The sequence below is a fragment of the Mercenaria mercenaria genome, chromosome 11 (genome assembly GCF_021730395.1).
Source record: "Mercenaria mercenaria strain notata chromosome 11, MADL_Memer_1, whole genome shotgun sequence".
Taxonomy (NCBI): Eukaryota; Metazoa; Mollusca; class Bivalvia; order Venerida; family Veneridae; genus Mercenaria; species Mercenaria mercenaria.
In genome coordinates, this window is record NC_069371.1 from 11,286,406 (window position 1) to 11,310,747 (window position 24,342).

Here is a 24,342-nt window from a genome sequence, read left to right on the forward strand (position 1 = left end):
ATTATTTTCATGTTAAATTTTTTCGAAAGCTTCATTTATAGATACAAGATACAAATTTTTATTTATAGTCGGGTGTCAAAAAAAGCAACATTCAAACTATGAATAGCTATTGGCCGACTTATTTGTTAATAGACATATCTTTGGTACTTTAAAAGATAATGACTTGAAATTAAAAAATCTTTCTTTATAATCATGCATGTGTGGTTACAATCTCCATAACTCTAATTGTATTTTTGACAGAATTATGTCCCTTTCATACTTAAATTTTTTTGGCAATCTTCGCTTTCTGGATATAACTTTAGTACCATATAAGCAATATAAGATAATGACTTGTATCTTCCTTTTAAAGTAGAGGTCTCTTATTGAGACATAAATTCATTTGACTGTCAAATCGCTGAATAGTGGAGCGCTCTGTCTTACGGACAGCTCTTGTTATTTGTTCATTTTGTCACGGGTCGTAATTTTTATAGACTGTTTCATCTTTAATAGTAACTTGCGCCGTGCATTAAGTCTTTTCCAGAGCGGGAAAATGATACTTAACCCTCGCGCATGCGCCAAATTTCCGATAGTGTCCGTCAGGTTTTTATTATGTTGTATCGTCTGCTATTTTATTGAATCGGGGCTTCTCGGTAAGGTACGTAATATCACGGATATTAACGGAAGTTTCCGAGGCAATTCATCCATGTGTTTGTCCGTGCAGTTTTGTGAACACTTGTCATGTTTGTCCAATCGTCTTGTTTGTCTTACATGATTGAATGAGAGATAGAATGAGAGAAAGATATACATTGGTCTGTTCTTTTTATCCTCTTTGCACTTTTCACCGCCAAAATCCTTCGGCCCTCAGTGCAGTCTTTCTTCTCTTACGAGTAAGATGGGAAAACATTAAAGTAGAATTCAAATTATTTTGAATTTATCTGATAATCCTCAGTTAATTCACCAGACGCTGTGGTAAGAAATATTTAGATCTCTTGTTCATTAATATTGTATTTTGTATTTCTTGACCCGACGCGTGAATTAATGTTTGTGCAATTTTGTATTATTTTATCTTTATTTTACCATGATTGTTAATTTCATGTTATTATATGTTTTAGGCTTTTTATGTAACGGAATAATAAAGAGAGTAGAACCTACGCCGGGATTGCTAATATATTAAGCCCTGTGACAATTTCAAAGATTCAAGGTGAGGTATTAGTATAGCAGATACTCTGGCATCCATTGTAAGCGTTGTAACTTAAACATCTCTGACACTACTGGCCATAATTACACCAAAATTGGTCTGCAGCATCCTTTCAGGACCTCCTCACCAGTATGTTCAAATAAGTCCACTTGGCTCCATACCCTATTGCTGTACGGTACGGGTACGGTACGGGAATTAGGAACATTTTAGTCATTATTGTAGTTACGTCCCTTTGTTCAAATTACCGCATTTGTTGCAAAATGTAAATAAACAAATTTATTTTACAGAAATTCATCTGTTTAATATGTAATTAGGTGTTAAAGTAAAATATGATTATATCGATAAGTTTTTAGCTGTATGCATACAATCAGACGTCGGTAAATATCCGTAAATATTAGTCCAACTCGTGACGTAATTATCACTTTCATTTCATTCCAGTCTGATATTAGTATTATTATAATTTACGTCCAACTCAGCCACGTCCGAACACAGGCGTAATCATTAGTGATTAAAATATGAACATAAATTATAAACTTCACAGTATGAAAAATGAAAGAAGTATTCTAATTTACTGTAGGTAAAACATTTACAGTGCTTTAGGGTATAGCGGATTTTAGGGTATAGAGGATAGATTGATAAATTTTATATTTAGACTTGAATTATTGTATAAATTTTCATATCATTCTTTTACTGGCATGCAAACAGACATTCTGACATACATTTTAAATGTTTGCTTGTTGTGTTATTTTTCATATGTCATCAAATGTTAAATAAAGCTATCCCCTATAGACTAAATCAGTGTATATGTAAAAAATGTCAGTGAATGAAAAGTATTTGATAGAAATGTAAAAAGCTGAATGTTTTTGAAAAGAGAATACGTTATTATTCTGATTTATAGTAAAGAAATCTTGGAAAGTTTGTTAAGATGTGGATTTTAAACTAATAATGGAAAAAATGACCAAAGCTATCCTGTACACCCTAAATCAGCGCATATGTAAACAATGGCTTGGAGAGAAAAAACACATGGATTTCTATTAAAACCTGAATGTTTTAAGAAGAATAGATGTTTTCTGTCAGATATACTGAAAAAAAAACTACTATTTTCATTTCTTTGAATTGGAATGCAGGAAAAATTAGTTAGCTATCCGCTATACACTAAAGCACTGTATCTGTGAACAGAAAGGTTATTTGATATGTTCTGCATAAAAACTATGGAAAAACAGCTATCAAATATATGCATGAATGTACAGCATTTAGCACAGTGTGAAGTCGTACTCGATTTGTTCACCAAAGTTTATTACGAGTGTTTGTGAAGGAACAAGCACATGAGAATATATATGAACAGATCACTCAGATATCTGTTTTGTTTTCAAATTTTGTAATTTAACTTTAGATCGTAGTAAACTTCCAAATTTTGTAATTTAACTTTTAGATTATAGTAAACTTACAAATAATATTGCGCTATTCTTGCATACCAGACAGGGATTTCCGGTATCTTTACCGGTGCTGGCTCCTGTGTTGTAAATGACATATTACAAACTACATATATGTAGAAGATTTATGTAGTAATATATATTTTATTTAAAAATGGAATAAAAATTCAATACTTCGACAGTTCCTGTTAGTTCATGATAGTATATTTCTCGATTCAAATCACGTTATTTTATCAAAAATTCATAACGTTACGCTGCAACTGATAAAACAAAACCGGAACTAAACATTGTTATTTATTTTGAAACGTCATGATGTCTTTCCTGTTTACGGACGTTGGTTTCCCGCGCTTTGTTTAAATACACTGCCATATGAAATAGTTCTAAAAAGAAAGCCGTTCGATTGATTTTATTTTTATTATTTTTTCATGAAATCAGTATGCAAGAAAAAGATTCTGTCACTGGTTATAGGTGCAGATGGAAATATCCGGCTCTCGGGTAACTGTTTAGGCGTTAACTCGGCAAGGAGCCTCGTTACCACCTAAACAGTTACCCTCGAAGCCAGATATTCATCTGCACCTACAACCAGTGAAAGAATCTTATAATACATTTAGAATTAGCTCGAGACGTTGTGCTCATCCTGTACCGGTACCTGAATATGAATGAAATGCACCAATAATGACATAATAAAGCTGTGACGTCAAAAATGGCAAAAAACAAATCAATAATGTAGGTCAGTGGGTGACTTTCTTCAGATACTACGAAGTGCTCATGACATGACATATCGTGTATTTCACAAAACAAGCACAAGAATAAATTTATTATTCCAAATATGTTTCTTTTTGCCATTAAATCATCATTATGCTTGCAATCATGTCTGAAAGACTGAAGTACCTCGATTATGCCGATTTTAAATTGTCGTTGCTAGTGACTCTGTGGATGGACTGTCAGGGGAGGTAAATAGAGTCACGGATTGGGACTACATAAATATCTGCTCTGTTGGCTATTTATTTACGTAACATCAGCCTGCCCAAAGTAAACGTGGAAGCTAGCATGATATATTTCATGCTGGTCACTTAGGGGGAAACCATATAATAAAATTAGTCAGTCCATTCAAAGTGCATGTTTGCTCACATAAACAGGGGTGGCAAATTCAATTGTCCGTATTGCCCAGGTTGTCCCAAAGCTTGTACGGACAAGTGAAATTTGACCAGAATTTACTATATAATTATCATACGAACAAGTACAAAATAACAATTGACAAAAACAGACAAGCAAGTCAAAATCAGATTTCGCCACCCCTGATAAAGCTACTATGTGACTGTAGTGATAGTAGGTTTATAGGCCACTTCTAGATCTATACATAGAGATCTGAATTTGGCTATCCCTATCGGGCCTCTGTCAAATGGCAGCATGTCAGTACATGCGATCAGCTGTTTAGATGGAATAGAAGTTATGACTAAGGCCACTTCCAACAGCCTTACTGTTAGGTTAACCCTGTAGTGACGTGGTCAGAGTGTCCGCCTACAGATCACAAGGCCTGGGGTTCGAGCCCCAGTAGGGACCTTGGTATTTTCTCTCCCAGGGTTTACTTTAATGGTGTTAGAAGTGTTTGTCAGACTCATGCGGTGGGCATGGAGTGTCATTCTGGAGAGCCGGTAAGCTCTGAAAAGTAAAGGGGGAATAGTGAAGTGATAGTAGGTTTATAGGTCACTTCCAACAGCCTTGCTGTTGGGTTAACCCTTTAGCGACGTGGTTAGAGTGTCCGCCTTCGGATCATGAGGTCTGGGGTTCGAGCCCCAGTAGGGACCTTGGTATTTTCTCTCCCAGGGTTTACTTTATGACTCAAACTACGGGGGTCAGGTATATAGGCCCAATCCCTGTGTTAAAGTCTTTCGAATAGGTAACAAGTATGTAGGTAACCTAAAAACATCAGAGGAAGGACTAATGTATAAGCCCTTAGCACGGGGGAGGAACTGTTACACGGGACTCGGTTGTTGAGGATATCATGTTACAGATTTAGGATGCTACTGTTACAGTATTCCTGGATAATGTTACAGCATTCGGAGGATATTAATCGCTGTTGGTGTTTTGTTTGCCAAAGAAATAGTAAAGATTTATCTTTTTTTTTGCAAAAGTAAAAATTGTTTTTCTAGATCAATGGTATGTACATCTGTTGAGACATGGTTTAACACGTGAAACACAGTATATTGATGTCTATCAAGCGTTTAATGACAAAATCCGAAATTCTGATAGAAAATTATCTAAAAGAAGTTGATTAAAATATGTTTCAACCATATTTTATGCTCATTTGCATCGATAAAGACCCTCTTTAGGTATGCAGTTATAATACGAGGTAGAAAAATCAATGTGGGTCTAATTTTTCGTGGTTTTATAGAATGTTACAGTTGTGGGGTGCTACTTCTGGATGTGTTACAGATTTAGGATGATACTTTTTGGAATATATTTTGACAATATACAATACCAGGATAGCAAATAAAATTTAGATATCATGAATTATGCAGGATTTTTAGTAAGATGTAACAAATATATTATACCAAGTGCATTTTTTTCTAATTTCGAAATTCTAAATCAACATCTATATATAATAAAATGATATATAAACATTTTCAATGGAAAGCTAGTGTTCTATATATATATATATATGATACCATAATCACCAATTCGCATTGAATCGTCGTTTGCTTTTTAATAGGCTGTTCTTTCATAAATAGTACCTGTTTATGCTACATGTATTAAGCTAGCAAACGATGTGTCCTAGCTTCAGAAGAGCTTGGCAATGCGTGTCTTTATCAACGATTTCAGTTACTAATATGCTTAAAAGAAAATATCCTCTCGGAATCGGTAATGGAGAACATAAGAAATTAATTGGCTTTTCTTACGACAGCTTGCACATGTGCAACAAAACTTTATTTCAAATAACAAAAGATTCTTTTTTGTTAAACATGTATACGTGTTTACTGTTGGAACAACCATCGAATCATAGTCTGCTTGCATCTGCGCAATGAAGATCTGGCAAGCATACACAATCAAATAGGCTAATCTGAAGCATTGAATCTGTTTGGTCACAGTTAGAGGACTATATCATTTAACAGAGGATTTTATACGTAGTTCATAGTTAAAATGTATAATGTTTCATGGATTTTCATCTAAAAATATATGCGTCACTGTCTTTGTGTGTATGACGGTGTCAAGGGCTTTTCAGGACTGCGCCATTAGAAGGCATATCTCAGGAATGTAGGCATTGCGTAAACGTGAGCACGAGCACATTAAATTCGGGTTGTTCAAAAATTAGGAGTTACCTTATAAACATAGTAACTCACTCTCTTTTTAGATTTGAACGAAAGTAATTAATCTATGTGAATATAAATAAAGAAACACTTAGAACATTTTTCGATTTCGCTCCGCGATATCTTTGGTGATTTATTTTGAGGTTATGAAAAAAAATTAACAACTGATGTATTTAGAAATTGTTCAAACGATCGGTCAATTTGCATGGAAAAGGGATGGGAGATTTGCTCTGCATAACTTGTATCATCAACTGTTCATCATATGTGATTCTTGACATATCACAAGCGACATCTTCTCCAGTTAGGTGGAATGTTGTAGTTTTTCTTTCCTGTGTTTTTAAACGTCATTACAGCAACGCCACTCTAGTACATGTCTGACTGCCTCAGATGACAAAATAAATGTTGTTTAGCAGTATTTACATCTAACAACAGAATCCTGAAGAAGAAAAAAGTATCATCCTAAATCTGTAACACATTCAGAAGCAGCACCCCACAACTGTAACATATCCTGCTAAACTGCAACATTCTATAAAACCACGAAATATTAGACCAACAGTAATTTTTCTACCTCATATTATAAGTCCATGCCTGAAGAGGGTTTTAATCAATGCAAATTTGCATGAAATACGGTTGGAATATCTTTTAATCAATTTCTTTTAGATACTTTTCTATCAAAATTTCGAATTTTGTCATAAAACGCTTGATTGACATCAATATACTGTGTTTCGCAGGTTAAGCCATGTCTCAACAGACGTGCATATCACTGATCTAGAAAAACAATTTTTATTTTTGGAAACCCTTTCAGAAGAAAAAGGCCTGCTGCGTACTCTTGCTGTGTACATACAGCGTATATGATGCATACATGATGTGTACTGAAATCAAGGGCTTTAAATAGTACGCAGGATATACACTGCACATACACCGATAGTACGTTTGTAGTACACTTTTGACATGCAAATGAGCTCTGCCGCGTACTACTTGCTGCGTATATGCTGTGGACTACATAGTACACAGGATGTACGCTGGAGGAATTTATTATGCGGGAAATAGTACGCAGCATGTACGCGGCACATACACTTTTCACATGCAAATGAGCCTGCGGTGTACTACCCCTGCGGCGTACATGCTGTGTACTCCTGTGGCGTACATGCTGTGTACTCCTGCGGCGTACATTCTGTGTACTCCTGGCTCGAGTCCTGCGGCGTACATGCTGTGTACTCCTGCTGCATACATGCTGTGTACTCTTGTGGCGAAACTGCTGGGATAATGTAAATTCCTTACCCCACCAACTTTCTTATGCAAATGCTGATCATTTGGACAGAAAAAAACAGAAAAAAGATAAGTGACATGCATCAATAAGTATTTACCCTTACCAAAATAATGAAGATTGATGTTATCAAATAAATTAGTATGCTTTTCTTCATCCACTTTTCAATGAAATAAATCAATTTTTGTAGCATGTAATTTGGTAAACATCTGAAGAAAATGGCGTAACTGCATCAAGGGGAAACAACTTTAATGCAACTAAATATAAGTGTTATAAATTTCGAAGTATCTGCGGTGTACGTGCAGTGTACTATTTTCTTGTACAAGTCCCTCCTGCGTACATGCAGTGTACTCCTTAAATTTTCAGAGTCTGTGCTGCGTACTTGAAGTGTACTAGTGACCTCCTGCGTACATGCTGTGTACTCGTCGAAATAGTACGCGGCATGTACGCGGCATGCGGTGTATGTAAAATGTACTCCTCTGGCGTACTACTGTGTTCGCGGCATATACACAGCAAATACGCAGCATGTACGCCACAGAGGCTTGCTTCTGTAAGGGAAAAGAGATAAATCTTTACCACATCTTTGGCAAACAAAACACCGACAGCTATTAATATCATGCGAATGCTGTAACATTATCCAGGAATACTGTAACAGTAGCTTCCTAAATCTGTAACATGATATCCTCCACAACCGAGTCTCGTGTAACAGTTCCTCCCCCGTGCTTAGGTGGACATGGTTGATCAGGTCGGCATAATGTCCATTCTGTAGCAACCGATAATGCAAATATCGAGGAGGTGAAAGTAGAATCTAGCAACGCGTAGCCATTAAACTAGTGGTATGGGTTGTGATGTTTTTATGCCCCCGCCATAAAATGGAGGGGGGGAGGGGTGTGGGCCATATAGTGTTACCCCTGTCCGTGTGTGTGTTTGTCCGTTTGTGTGTTCGGGAAAGGGTGATGGTCGTGTCGGGTCCATAACTTTGACATGCATGGTCTGATTTCAAAATAATTTGACACAAATAATAAGCATGGATAGACGATGTGTCATGCGCAATAACCAGGTCCCTAGCTCAAAGGTCACACTTAGAGGCCAAAGGTCATATACAAGAATGACTTTGTCTTGAGCATTTCTTCTTCATGCATGGAGGGATTTTGATGTAAGTTGCCTCAATTGTATACCCTCATGAGACAGAATGTCATGCGCAAGAACCAGGTCCCTAGTTTAGAATTACTTCCCTTTGTTGTTACTATAAATAGCTTATATTGTAACTTTTTTATTACTGGTCGTAGGGAAAAAACAAGACCACTTTTCTGTAGTACAACATCCATGTTACATCCAATTTTGAGAAGTATTTTAACCTATCTCTACCTGGTAAGGATTTTTGTGTGGACTTAGGATTCTTTTTTTTTTAAGATTAACTTCCCTTAGTTGTTACTATAAATAACTTATGCCTGTGACCTTTCTCATGTTGTGTCTGTGACACATTTCTAGTTTCAAATAAAACAGGTCAAGATACTTTGTTCATTTAGTTGATTTTATTATCAGCGGTCCCTATGGTATATAATATATTTTTAGCTCGACTATTCAAAGAATAGTGTAGCTATTCTACTCACCCTGGCGTCGGCGTCACACCTTGGTTAAAGTTTTGCATGCAAGTACATACAGCTATCATTTAAAGGCATATAGCTTTGAAACTTATTTTTTTCTTTTTCTAGGTCAATTACCAACCTCACTGGGTCAAGTCCCATAACTCTGATATGTATTTTGAGCAAATTATGCCCCCTTTTGGACTTAGAAAATCCTGGTTAAAGTTTTACTACAAGTTGTTGTCTCCAAAACTAATGCAGATATTGAATTGAAACTTCACATGTGTCATCGGGGTTATAAAACTAGTTGATAGCAATAAGTCCCATAACTCTGACCTGCATTTTGGCCAAATTATGCCCCCTTTTGGACTTACAAAATCCTGGTTAAAGTTTTGCGTGCAAGTACATACAGCTATTACTAAAAGGCATATATAGATTTGAAACTTATTTTTTCTTTTTCTAGATCAATTACCAACCTCACTGGGTCAAGTCCCATAACTCTGACATGTATTATGGGCAAATTATGCCCCCTTTTTGGACTTAAAAAATCCTGGTTAAAGTTTTTTCGTGCTGCAAGTTACTGTCTCCAAAACTAATGTAGATATTGAACTGAAACTTCACATGTGTCTTTGGGGTTATAAAACTAGTTGATTGCATCAAGTCCTATAACTCTGACCTGCTTTTTGGCCAAATTATGCCCCCTTTTGGACTAAGGAAATTCTGGTTAAAGTTTTGCGTGGAAGTACATACAGCTATTACTTAAATGCATATAGATTTGAAACTTATTTTTAGCTCACCTGTCACATAGTGACAAGGTGAGCTTTTGTGATCACCCTTCGTCCGTCGTCAGTCCGTCTGTCCGTCCGTCAACAATTTCTTGTCTGCACGATAGTGGTTTCATTTATGATTTTATTTTAACCAAACTTGCACCCAACTTGTATCACCATAAGATCTTGGTCCTTTCTTGAACTGGCAAGATTCCGTTATAGGTTCCAGAGTTATGGCCCCTAAAAGGTCCAGAATTGGCTATTTTGACCTTGTCTGCACAATAGCAGCTTTATTTATGATTTAATTTTTACCAAACTGGCACACAACTTGTATCATCATAAGATCTTGGTTCCTTTCTTGAACTGGCAGATTCTTCTTTTGTTCACTTACAATATTTTTTTTTTTAATTACTTCCCTTTTACATTACTATAAATAGCTTGTTTTTAGTAACTTTTTAGCTCACATGTCACGAAGTGACAGTGTGAGCTTTTGTGATCGCGCAGAGTCCATTGTCTGTGCATGCGTCCGTGCGTAAACTTTTGCTTGTGACCTCTCTAGAGGTCATATTTTTCATGGGATCTTTATGAAAGTTGGTCAGAATGTTCATATTGATGATATCTAGGTCAAGTTCGAAACTGGGTCACGTGCATATCAATAACTAGGTCAGTAGGTCAAATAATGAAAAAACCTTGTGACCTCTCTAGAGGCCATATTTTTCATGGGATCTGTATGAAAGCTGGTCTGAATGTTCATCTTGATGATATCTAGGTCAGGTTCAAAACTGGGTCACATGAGCTCAAAAACTAGGTCACTATGTCAAATAATAGAAAAAAAACGACGTCATACTCAGTTCAAAACTGGGTCATGTTGGGACAGGTGAGCGATTCAGGACCATCATGGTCCTCTTGTTTATTATTGGCCGTAGGGAAAAAATGTGGTACAACATGGATGGTACCTCCAATTATTAGGTGTATTTTGACATATCTATACCTTGTAAGAATTTTTTTTTTCTTTTTGGTTAGATTTCTTCCCATTGTTGTTCCTGTCCTTTGGACTTAGATATTTTTTCTGAGGACCTTCTTGTCCTCAAGTGCAATGATAACAGGTGAGCGATATAGGGCCATCATGGCCCTCTTGTTTCTTTTTCTAGGTCAATTACCAACCTCACTGGATCAAGTCCCATAACTCTGACATGTGGTTTGGGCAAATTATGCCCCCTTTTGGACTTAGAAAATCCTGATTAAAGTTTTACATGCAAGTTACTACTATCTGCAGAACAAATGCAGATATTAAATTGAAACTTCACATGTACCTTTGGGGTTATAAAACTAGTTGATTCCATCAAGTCCCATAACTCTGGCAAACATTTTGGCCAAATTATGTCCCCCTTTTGAATATAAAACTTCTGGTTAAAGTTTTGCATGCAAGTTACTATCTCCAAAACTAATGCAGATACTGGTACTGCTTCTGGGACAATAATTCAAATAGTCAAGCATTGGCTGTTTTATGGACAGCTTTTGTCTATTTTTCTAGATCAATTACCAACCTCACTGGGTCAAGTCTCATAACTCTGACATGTATTTTTGCCAAATTATGCCCCCTTTTAGACTTAAAAAAATTCTGGTTAAAGTTTTGCATGAAAGTTACTATGTGTAGAACAAATGCAGATATTAAATTGAAACTTCACATGTGCCTTCGGGATTATAAAACTAGTTCATCAAGTCCCATAATTCCAACATGCATTTTGGTCAAATTACCAAGTATGTCCGCTTTTGAACATAAAACATTTGGTTAAAGTTTTGCATGCAAGTTACTATCTCCAAAACTAATGCAGATACTGGATTGAAACTCTATAGATATTTTAACATTAATGGTAACATTTTCCTGCTTCTGGGACAATAATTCGAATAGTTGAGCATTGGCTGTCTTACGGACAGTTCTTGTTAAAGTTTTTGTCAAATAATAAAATATACTGGAAATTATTGATTAGTTAGCAATTGTCAAAACGGTCTGGAAGAAGTGACATGTTGTCAATTATTCAGTGCTTCGGATAATGTTTTACAAGTTTCCAAGTTTATTCAACATTTTCTCAGTTTGCACAGTCATATACATATTAAAACATAGGAAAAATGCAATTTTCAACAAAGTATTAGATATAGTTTCGCAAATATGAGTGCAGCACAATGAACACAGATCAAGATCTCGTCAAATAACTGATAACATAACATGATTTGTTTAAGTGTCTTGAAGAACCGGACCCGAAAAAAGAAAACAAAACAATAAGTCACAAATAATGAAATTTAGAAATATAATAAGCTGATTTTTGTTTTTAAATGCTCTTATTTAATCTTGAGTGGAAAAAATAGGAAAAACAACTAATTCTCGTGTGAATTATAAATCCGTACGGCAGGGATATAAACTAGCTACTTTTATTTACGGGCCAAGACTGTCAAAAATAAGTGTTTAACATTAGGTATATGGGCATTTTCTCCAACAATTTAGGGGCCCAGCCCAAAATCTAGGGGCCATGGGCTGCTGGGCCCTGCTAATTTATATCTCTGGACTACGGGATAATAACATAATTATCGAAAACTGGAAACCCAGGTTAAATATAGATTTTTTTAAACTTCTACTTTCACTTTCAAAATGATGAAAGAAAGGCTCTGATTGGTGAATGAGTGTCTCAATAACCTGTCCTCAGATCCAATGTGCGTTACATTAAGAGATGATTTTAATCAGATTGTTTGCCTTATAAAATATATTATATGGTTTACTAAAACTGTGTAATATGTTTTTAATATTTGAAACTGAAACTGAATAATTTGATTAAACGCCTATTTCTATACAATGACATATTCAATGGCGTTGTACATAATAATAATAATTATAATACTGGATTTAGCACAGTGTACAGGCACCCTTGATTTACCGGTATTCACCTAAATTAATTCAGGGTGTTTATGTTGTAGGGTAGAGTGTAAGGGTGCATTTATACTTCCTTACTATTGAGCTGGCTTTTATAGTGATGTGGTGGAGTGTCTGCTTAGGTGTGATAGGTCCCAGGTTGGATTCATGGTCAGGGCTGAAGTATTTTCAGTCTGTTACATTTTGCACCCAACGTGGGGCCACATGACTGAACTCGGTGGTGGTTTACTATATTGGTTTATTAACAAGTCCATCTTATACATATCATAACATAAAATAAAGTGTCACTCTCATGTAGACAATTATACGTCTACAGTACAGTGAGTGACCAGGAATCGAACCCTGGATCTAAGTCAAACACCATGCCATATCTGCACTCATTGCCCTGTTCTAGTCTGCTTGTGAACCCCATTAGGTGGAGCTCTTGTTAGCTCATTGGGATCAAGTGAATATTATATTGACCATACTTTTTGTAAAATGATTTGTTTCTTGTTACATTCTAGACCTTAAACATATATTTTTCAGTTGACAAAGATGTGACATTCAAATGCTGAGATTTTGCAAAGTGGTTATGATGTCAAATTGATCACAAACTTTCAAAATGACTGCAGTCACATGTAGGCTTGTTTTACACAAATGTAGAATTCCTCGATTCAACTCTCTGTACCCAGTTTATTTCTTCACATCATCACGGACATGTAGAGCAGGCTATAAGATACAAGAGAACCTTCAAGACTGTTACACTCTACTGAATGTGTCTGAGGGGTGCTCCCAGGAGGAACTCAGACAGGCTTACTTGGCGAAGGTGAAAATCTATCATCCTGATAGTCAGTCTCCTACCGCTGATTCCAAGAAGTTCAATCAAGTCAAAGAGGCATATAAAGCAATTAAGGTAACAAATCTATGTTCAAATGTAGTTCTGGTTTTGTAACACTGTTCAGTTGAGCAAAATAAATGGACATCATTACGATTATTTGTCAAAATGCACCATAACACGTTACAGCAGTTAACTAATAAAGTATCAATGAATATGCACTTCCAGCTATTAATATGGGATGTAACTTTTGCTATAACAAATAGAAAAACATTAACGTAGTTTTTTAGCTCAACTATACAAAGTATAAGGAGAGCTATCCTACACGACCCGGCGTCAGCGTCTTTCCGCGTCCCCACCTTGGTTAAAGTTTTTTTACACTTTTGTCTTTTTTCAACTTATCTCTGTATTTACTTGATAGATTTGATTCAAACTTGAAATAGTTATTCCTCATCATCACCCACATCATCTGACATAAGGGCCATAACTATCGCACCAATATTTCATGATTTGTCCCCCCTGTTCACTTAGATTTAAAGGTTAAAGTTTTGATGCACTTTCACTCTATCTCTGTTATTACTGAATGGATTTGATTCAAACTTAAATTAGTTGTTCAACATCATCACCCACATCATATGACACAAGATGCATAACTCTTGCACCAATTTTTCATAAATTATTCCCCCTTTTTACTTAGAATTTCAGGTTACAGTTTTGATGCACTTGCACTCTATCTCTGTTATTACTGAATGGATCTGATTCAAACTTAAAATGATTGTTCAACATCATCACCCACATCATATGACACAAGTCTGGCACCAATTTTTTTATGCATTATGCCCCCTTTTACTTAGAATTAAAGGTTAATTTTGATGCATTTTCACTATATCTCAGTTATTATGAAATGCATTTGATTCAGACTTGAAGTAGTTGTTCCACATCATATGACACAAGATGCATAACTCTTGCACCAATATTTAATGAATTATGCCCCTTTTTGCTTAGACTATACTTATATAGTGTTTTGATACACTTATCTTTACCTCTCTTATTACATAATATTTTTGACACAGACTCAGGCTATTGTGCAATATCTTCATCCACCATTGGAGTTAAGAAACACTCCAGTGACAACTCCAGTTTCTTCAGATGTGCCCAGTTTCACTATCCAGCATCGAAATAGTCGAGCGCACTGTCTCCTGTGACAGCTCTTGTTTCTGTTGAAATTCTGCAGTGCTGTTTTTGTATCTACAAGTAGTTTTAGGTTTTATCATTATTTTGAACTATTGTCAAACTACATTGTAGTTTCAGGTAACTGACTCGTAATGGTGAATGCACAGCAGGTGCGTATTTCTGTTTTCTCTTTGCAGCAATTTTCGGTGGTTTATCACTGGAGCATGCCAGCAGAGGAATGCTGAAATAGCACCATATGAAATCATTAATATTTGCAGGAGACTAATTTTGAAATTTATGGAGTTTATGGTGGTGTCAATACATAAAATTAACCCTAACCCCACTAAATTTCTGTAATGAACTTGTCCATCTTTTAATTTGATACTGACTGAATTGCAAACTTGCAGATCATGATCAGACTGCATGGATGTGCAGGCTGATCATGATCTGCACTGATCTCAAAGGCAGAGTCAGGTGTGTCCAGCATGATAAGGGTTAGATCTCATTGAACAAGTAAAATCCTGATCCCTTCATCTTGATAAGTGAATATCCACAAATTATAACAAAACAGCCGTTTTGGGGGGGAAAAAAACACAAAATTTTATACCCAAGAAATTATACAGTTTCGCAGCACGTCAAATTCTTACTTGGGAATTGCATTGTTAATACGGGTTCACTAAATTAGAACTATTAAACTTAGCATGCTGGCAGCAAGTGATTCTGCCTTTGCGTCTAATGCAGATCAAGATCAGTCTGCACATCTGTGCAAGCTGATCTTGGGTCTGCACTGCTTGCTGTTCATTCACTAAATTTTCAGTGAACACCCCTTTGAATATTTGAATAATAAGTGGTACTGCCCAAGTTGAATGATAGACCAGTCTAGTTTAGAAATTTATCAGGGTAAAGGTTAAAAAGAAAGACATCATTATATATAACAGAGTAAAATCTGTTTCTTATTCCAGTCAAGACTAGATGAGAGCGATACATTGGGACAGTACTATGATGATGATGACGATGATGATGTATTTAATGTAAAACCCATGCAAGCCCAACACAGACAGTATCTGGACAATGAGGTAAAATAGTCTTACCAATTAAAATGATGCATACTGTTGTTACTGTGCTATCAACTGTGCAGCAGCTGGTCTGTTATTTAGATTTTGTTTTTCATTAAATAAAAAGTGGAATTTCTTTGAGATGGTTTCTTTCTGATGTATATGACATATTAAAGTACCTATACAGTAAAATAGAAGAAAAGTTGTCTTTTGAAAAAAGAAATGACAAAAAGGTGTAGTTTTTGTTACATTTTTAGCTCGACTTAGATTCAAAGTATATGGAAAGCTATCTTACTCAGTCTGGATGGAGGGGCACCTTGAGTCAACTGTACCCATTTAAAGCAGCTGGAAATATGCCAAAGTTCACTGTTGTGACCTAAAACTTTATGGCTTTGATATATCCCAAGAAAACAAAATCAATTTTTGCCTACTGAGATGACCATAATGTTAAATATGAGACCCAATAAACAAATGAAGTCAAAATTTCACTTTCAATTTTTTTGTGTGTGTCCAAAGCAGTAGAAAATAACCTAATGAAAGTAGAACTTTGGTAATAAATATAGAACTGATCAATATACAAATACTGCTATTTTTATCGTTTGTTTTTATGTAAGCATATTTATATATAAAATCACCAACAGTAACCCTCCTGAAGACTGTTAGTGATGTTAGTAGAAGAATAGATATAGAAGATGCAAGATGTAAAGCACCCATACGTGGGACTCTTCTCTCAATGTGAGTAATTTTAAGCTAGACTATACAAAATATGGAGATCTGGCCTACTCGACTCAGCGTCGGCGTTCTTCCGCGTCCGCATTTTGGTTAAAGTTTTGATGCACTTTCTTTTTTTCCTCTAATTATTTGATAGATTTGTTTCAAACTTAATATAGTTATTCCTCATCATCACCCACATCAAATGACACAAGGGCCATAACTCTTGCACCAATATTTCATGAATTATCCCCCCTTTTGACTTAGAATTTCAGGTTAAAGTTTTGGTGCACTTCCACTATATCTCAGTTACTAATGGGTTTGATTCAAATTTAAAACAGTTGTTTTACATCATCACCAACATCATTTGACACAAGGTCCATAACTCTGGAACCAATTTTTTAAAGGGTTCAATAATTGTCCAATACCTTCATCTGCATTGGAGTCATTAAACACTCCAGTGACTGCTTCAGCTTCCTCAGATGTGCCCAGTTTCACTATCCAGCATGGAAATAGTCAAGCAAGCTGTCTCCTGTGACAGCTCTTGTTAGTTGGAGGAACGGCTGCTCTTACTCACGACCCCTGGTTTCGTAGTCAGACGGTGTTACCACTGGACCACTGCGTCTGCTGTTTTTATCAATTTTTTTAATATAATTTAACTGTAATCTCTGTTGCTAAACAGGCTGATCAACCCATAGTTCAAAAGCACATTGACAAAATGTTAAAACTGGTGACACAGTTGATATTGTTTCTATTTGTTTGTAGGGATTTGGATATGGTAATCGAGCCCAGAGACAGAAACAGTATGAGCAGTTACGTGTGAACAAAGCCCAGGAGAATGTTATGAAGTATAGAATCAGGTGTATCATGCCTGAGGGAGACAATGCTCTTGTAGCAAAGGATCAGAAAGCTGCCAAGAAAACAAAAATTAGGCACGTTTTAGTGTGTATAAATATGTTTGTGTGCTTAATTAAGAAATAATTTATAGCAAAACAGTGCTTATCACTATTTATACATGATGGGCGGTTATACGTCGGGCGTAATAATTTAACGAGGGCGCAGCCGGAGTGAAATTATTTCAAACGACGTATAACCGCCCGAGTGTATAAATAGTGATAAAGCACTGTTTTGCTATAAATTATTTCGATTCTAATATGTTCTTTATTGTAAAATTTATATCAAATATGATGGAACTGTCTCTTCGCGCAAGCATGGCGCCAATAGTAGGTATTTGTTAAAACACGCCTGGACCGGAAACGGTAATACGTCTTGTGGCAGAATTCAGTTCGAGCAAAAATTAATGCAGATTATTCAGCAAAGCGAATAACTAATTCAGTATGTGTATAAATTAATCAAAATAATTGTGCAATGTGACATTTCGTTTAAAACATGTTATTAAGTAAAATATTTCATGAAATTTGAAAGCGCTATTTTTTTATGCGTACATGGCGCTAAATATCCCGTTGACATGACGTCAACATACCATTGTTGTGATGATTAAAGCATTGTTAGCCATATTAGAATTATAGGTATCAATTGCATATACATATTCAGTTGGGAATTCCAAGTTCTCTGCACAAATTCTGAGTCAATGGAGTAAAAAGGGGCAGTATTCCGAAATATTTTGAAAAAGTGTAGTCTTTTCTGTAATAAAACCTATGCAAACAGCACAGTCACATAATATGTGATAGCACGTATTCAAAGGTATAATAGACTAAGATTTATATTTGAAAATATGATCAATATCTACATATAATTCATGTATATGTGAAATTAAAATGGTTTTGTCTAGTAAGTTCTACAAAATGTTCTATGCATTAGCTTTAAAATAGTACATACTAGTAATACAATTAAAGCTGAATAACTGTGTAACAACTAAAATACTAGAATGTTTTTGTTTTTTTTAAATAAAAAGCTGTTAATAAATGCCATTTAATTATGAAAATAGCTCTACATACCTAATCATTGTATATATTTAGTAAGAGGATGATCATATTTATAAATTAGATATGTATTCCAGTAACACTATGGACCGCTTAGTGGAAGATATGATAGTGGAGTCAATGTCGCAAGGTCACTTCGATAACCTTTCTGGTGCTGGAAAACCACTAGATTTCAGTAAAGACAACCCATACATGGATCGCACTACTCAGAAACTCAATCAGATTTTACTAGATGAAGATTTGTTACCAAACTGGATTTCAAAACAGAAAGAAATCAGGCATGTTATTTTGGCAGTTATTTTTAATCCCCTGCTGTGGCGGAGGGATTATAGGAATGGTCTGTGTCCGTCCGTCCGTCCTTCTGTCCGTCCGTCCGTAACAAAATCGTGTCCGGTCCATATCTCCTAAACCCCTTGAAGGATTTTCATGAAACTTGGGTCAAATGATCACCTCATCAAGACGATGTGCAGAACCCATGAGTCAGCCTTGTCGGTTCAAGGTCAAGGTCACAACTCAAGGTCAAAGATTTGAGCCTGCCATTTTGTGTCCGCTCTATATCTCATAAACCCCTTGAAGGAATTTTATAAAACTTGGGTCAAATGATCACCTCATCAAGACGATGTGCAGAACCCATGAGTCAGCCATGCCGGCTCAAGGTCAAGGTCACAACTTAGGGTCAAAGGGTTTGAGCCTTCCATTTTGTGTCCGCTCTATATCTTCTAAACTCCTTGAAGGATTTTCATGAAACTTGGGTCAAATGATCACCTCATCATGACCATGTGCAGAACCCATGGGTCAGCTATGTCGGCCCAAGGTCAAGGTCACAACTCAAGGTCAAAGGTTTGACCCTTCCATTTTGTGTCCGCTCTATATCTCCTAAACCCCTTGAAGGATTTTCATCAAACTTGGGTCAAACGATCACCTCATCAAGGCGATGTGCAGAACCCATGAGTCAGTCATGTCGGCTCAAGGTCAAGGTCGCAACTGAAGGTCAAAGGTTTGAGCCTTCCATTTAGTGTCCGCTCTATATCTCCTAAACCCCTTGAAGGAATTTTATAAAACTTGGGTAAAATGATTACCTCATCAAAACGATGTGCAGAAATTATGAGTCAACCATGCCAGCTCAAGGTCAAGGTCACAACTAAGGGTCAAGGTTTGAGCCTTCCATTTTGTGTCCACTCTGTATCTCCTAAACCCCTTGAAGGATTTTCATCAAACTTGGGTCAAATGATCACCTCATCAAGAACTCATGAGTCAGCCATGTCAACTCAAGGTCAAGGTCACAACTGAAGGTCAAAGGTTTCAGCTCTGTATCTCCTAAACCCCTTGAAGGATGTTCATGAAACTTGGGTCAGATGATCACCTCATCAAGACGTTGTGCAGAATTCATGAGTCAGCCATGTCAGTTCAAGGTCAAGGTCACAGCTAAAATCAAAGGTTTACCCTTTCACTATCCATAGCAGTGGCGGGGGATTTAGCTGTCTTTCAGAATGCCTTGTTATAAATAAATTACTGTGAAATTTTTTAATTGTGTGGGCATGAAATTGCCTAGTTTTGGCAAAAATGACATTCGTTGGGATATGAATTTATGGAGTTTAATACTTACCCTGCTAAATTTCTATAATGAACTTGTCCATCTTTCAGTTAGGACAGTACCATTAATTGTTGAAAGGGGTGCATACCAAAAAAAAATACTGACTGAATGGTGAACAGTGCAGACTATGATCAGCCGGCACGGATGTGTAGACCGATCTGCACTCAGGTCACAAAGGCAAAATCACTTGATGCCAGCAGGCTAAGGGTTAACATTTCAAGATCAGAATCATGGGACTTTTATTTGTTGGTTGGGATTAAACTTTGTGGATTAGTGAAACCACGAAATTTACAAAAGTTAGTCCCCATGAATATTAACGATTTCACAGTCTTATCCTGTCTAAGAGGTGTAATAGTTTGTAAGCCAGGACCAACAATCTTCTAGGTAGTGGATCGGTAATGGCAATCTGTAATTTCTGTTAAATTACATTAAATATTTCTTCTTATATGATTCCGGCATTTTCTGGTTGTTACAGAAACCCTTGTTTGAATGAGCTATATTCACTTTTTACCATTACTTTAGATGGTCTCTAAATGCAAGTTGCACTGTAATAAGAAATAAACACATGCTATTATCCCAGTTGAAATAAAAAGTAGCCACTTCTTACATTGCTCTAGGAAGAGGATGTGATTCAGTAATGTAAGATAAGACCACAACACAGCTGAAGATGTGTAAAATTTTACTTAAATAGCTCTGTACTCCAAAATCCACAGAGTAAGTTGAGGAAAATAAACTGTATATTAAAGCTTACATAAAGGTCCAGGTTAAATAAGATCAGTTTTAAGCTAGACTAAAAGTATATGTACAGCTATCCTACTTAATCTGTCTTTAAGGCCTACATATACATACAGCTTGGTTAAAGTTTTGATGCACTTTAAGTTATAACTCCATCACTCACATTATATTACAGAAGGGCCATTACTCTTGCACTGGTCAGTTTTTCATAAATTCTGCCCCTTTAAAGTTTTGATGTATTGTCACTCTATTTCTGATATAACTGGATTTGATTCAGACTTTAAATGGTGTTTCCACATCATCACCCTCTTCACATTGCTCAAGATCCATAACTCTTACATCAATATTTCATGAATTTTGCCCCTTTATAAAACTCAGCTCCTGGTATCAGTTTTCATGTGCTTTCCTTGAAGTTTAGATGCATGTCATGAAGTTCAGATGTGTGTTAGGGCCTCTGTGATGGAGAGTGGTTAAAGTCCCTGACTTTGAAGCACTTGCCCCTCACTGATGTGGGTTCGAGCCTCACTCAGGGCATTGAATTCTATATGTGAGAAAGTCATCCAGCTGGGTTAAGTGGCTCTACCTAGGTACCGGCCAGTGATTAAATAATGCACGGAGAGGCACCTGGGTTCTTCCTCCACCGTTAAACCTGGAAAACCGCCATATGACTTAAAATTTTGTCAGTGCGACATTAAACCCAACAAAAACAAGAACAAAATCGAATGTGTTTGTCCTTTTCTTCCAGGATGGAAGGGGATAAGGAGCACCCATGTCCCTCAGTTTTCATTTATGATATGTGAATTTATCTTGTAATTTAAGAAACTTCATACATGAAATGTTTTGTTTCCTCTATAGGTTATTCACAGACATGTCCCATTTCTCTACCCAGTGTTAAAATAATAAAGTGTTAACTTCTGTGACAGCTCATGTTATTGCATATTTATTTAGTTAATTACCGTTACTGGAATATTAAAGTACAGTATACATTTTATTTCTTATTTTCACAAAAAATAAAAGTTTTCTTTGTTAAAAGATTTATAATGGATAAAGTTTAGGTAAAACATGAAATAAAACGAAAAATTGTTTATTTACATGTTAGAGCAAATATTTTTCTCCTACATTGTCACAAGTTGCTGATGTTCCGATTTATAAAAGTTTAGATTTCAGATACACAGGAATTGAACCACAAAGGTGCTAGGCCAAGAGGCTAAATAACCAAGCATCTGAAAAATGAACCATGGTTTATCAGAAAATAAATCACAAGAATACATTGTTCATTTTCATTCTAACATGATAATGAAAACTAAGCTGATCTCCATTTGGAGTAGTTGTGACACAGGCGTCCTGCAGCTATTTGATATCATAATGTTCTCTCACCAGTCCGCCTGTCATTCATTTTTTTTTGCACAATATATAACACTTGACTTCATAATTGACAAAAAAATTGAGCCATGGTAAGAATTATTATCATTTATAAATAACATTTTGTCATATTGAAGCAAATAATGGTGGCATATTGTATTTATACACAAGTCAAAATCCAGTAATATTCATAATTCATTGTTATTACAGGGATGATCTACAGAGATGCAGAGAGAAACTAGCAAAGGACATTAAAAGATGTAATGAATGCTCTAACCCTAAAGACAAAGAGGAAAAAATGGCTGCCGTCACAGAAACATTCAGAACAAGCCTCGAAGATATCAACATCAAAATTTTTAATTATAATCTGATAGTTCCTGTACTAGATAAACAGATGATGCCGTACTACTTTGATAAAGAATATAAACGAGTGTGTAGTGATATAGAAACATATCTGCCGAAGGGTTACGACACATCATATCATGCTAGTCCTATGACAGGGTATGACCCTGTTCAAACTGTTTCATTTAAAGATATATGGACAGGATTAAAAGACATTTTTAGAAACAGTAAAAAGACTTAATCTGTGATAATTGAAATTTGACAGAGAAATATCAAATTGAAAAATTGTTGATATTATGTATTAAAATATTTTGTTAAACTTGTTAAAGAAACAGTACGGGGAAAATATCATAGATGTAGTTATTGTAGTTTTTAGCTCACCTAAGCTTTAAGAGCTTGTAGTGAACTTTTAAGACCCCTGGATGTCCATCCGTCTGTCCATCAGTCTTCCAAAATTTGCCTCCAACAACTTTTCACAAACCTCTTTGAGGCAGTTTTACTAAACATAGCCAGAAGCATCCTTGCATTAAAATTGCTATTCAATTTGTTCAAATGGTTCTGAATAACAAAACAATATGGCCATTAGAGCCAAGATAGTAAAATCTCTTGTCTAAAATCGCAAGACCCAGAGCTTAGATATTGCATATGTAGCATTGTCTAAAACAATGAACAAAATTTGTTCACATCGTGCCCCAGGGGTCAAATTCATCCAATCCTGTGTTTCACTTGTTCTGCATAGACGTATGTAGGAAAATCTTTAAAAAAATCATCTTGTCTAAAACCATAATGCTGAGCTGTGATATTTAGCATGTTGCATTCAGTTGTCCTCTACCTTATTTGTTCAAATCATGCCCCTGTGGTCAAAATTGACCCCCACACTGGGGTTCAGTTGTTTTAAGTAGACTTAAACAGGATTTTTTAAAAAAATCTCTCATCAGAAACCCCAAGCCCTGGAGCTTAGATATTTGGCATGCAGCTTTCTGTAGTGGCCAACTGCTAAATTCATTTAAAGCCTCTTGGATCAAAATTGGCCCTGCCTTATATAAGAAAAAACTAAACAGAGCTTAGATACTTGATATGTAGTCTAGTGTTACTCTACCAAGTTTGTTCAGGGTCAAAATTGGCCTTGCTGATGGGAGTCACTTGTTTTACACAGACTATTAAAAGAAAATCTATTAAAATCTTCTTTTTGAAAACTTCAAGGCAAAGAGCTTAGATATTTGACATGTTGCCTGGTGTAGAGGTCCTCTACCAGGTTTGTTGAAATCACATACATATTTGTGTCCGGCAGTCATGGTCCTTTTGTTTAAATTCAGCTAAATTGCTAATATTTATATGCCTAAGGGGATGTATTATGCAATGGCACTATTTCTCAATCTGTCCTTGCCATCTGTAAGCAAATTTGTTTCTGCTCGGTATCTGAAAAATACTTTGACTTGTGTTCCTCAAACTTGATATGCCCTATCCTATCAGGCAAAGGATGCCCCTTAATGGTTTTTAAGACAGTTGGTCAGAGGTCAAAGTTACAGTGAACAGTTGCCACTTGATAGCAAAAAACACCTATGTGACAAGTTTATAATACTCCTGAATTTTCCATGAATGATGTAAGTTCTTCAAATCCCAGACAATATTGGAAAACTGTAAATATGCTGGTCAAGAATAATTCTAAAGCAGAAGAAGAAATACCGCCCCTTGAAAACGAAAATCATGACATTGCTGTTTCTGATGCAAAGCTACATTTCATAAATATTACTTCGTGTCAATATCAACACTAAATGATTCCAATGTTTGCTTCAAAATCTAGTAACTTTGTCCAACTTTACTAATTCTGAGTAAGATGTAATTGAGGTTTAAGATAACTTAGTTGTCAATGAAGCATGTGGTCCAGATTGTACTAGTCATAAAATGTTAAAGGGGTTGTCAAAAACTAAACTTTTTTGAACTTTATTCAATAGATCGCTCATCTTAGAGATAACCAGCTTCAAGGAAAATTGCAGAAGTAATTTATAGCTGCTTGATAAAAAAGAACAGTCTTTACCATCTAACTATAGATGAATATCACTGATCGATTGTGTAGATGAAGCTATGGAACGGGTGATTTTAAGATATTTGTACAATCATCTAAATTTCAATAGTCTTAATAACAAGA

At 35.9% G+C, this 24,342-nt stretch overlaps 1 protein-coding gene across 2 annotated transcripts; it reads left to right on the forward strand.

The window, feature by feature from the left end:
• The first annotated feature begins 1,367 nt into the window (after window positions 1-1,367).
• On the forward strand, window positions 1,368-22,546 carry LOC123531634 (dnaJ homolog subfamily C member 28-like). 2 transcript variants are annotated; one of them, XM_045312769.2, is made up of 6 exons: window positions 1,368-1,439; window positions 12,990-13,356; window positions 15,414-15,527; window positions 16,983-17,149; window positions 18,238-18,438; window positions 22,062-22,546. In XM_045312769.2, exons 2-6 carry the CDS (start codon window positions 13,066-13,068, stop codon window positions 22,432-22,434), a joined length of 1,146 nt encoding a protein of 381 aa, XP_045168704.2. In that variant the 5' UTR covers window positions 1,368-1,439; window positions 12,990-13,065; the 3' UTR covers window positions 22,435-22,546. The 2 variants fall into 2 exon arrangements, with proteins under 2 accessions (XP_045168704.2, XP_045168705.2); XM_045312770.2 differs by having other exon boundaries at window positions 1,435-1,554.
• Window positions 22,547-24,342: the final 1,796 nt, after the last annotated feature.

Coding starts and splice junctions, on each gene's coding strand:
- LOC123531634 (XM_045312769.2), top strand. CDS start 13,066: ATGACTGCAGTCACATGTAGGCTTGTTTTACACAAATGTAGAATTCCT. Junction 13,357..15,413: donor AGGCATATAAAGCAATTAAG/GTAACAAATCTA, acceptor TTCTTATTCCAG/TCAAGACTAGATGAGAGCGA. Junction 15,528..16,982: donor GACAGTATCTGGACAATGAG/GTAAAATAGTCT, acceptor ATTTGTTTGTAG/GGATTTGGATATGGTAATCG.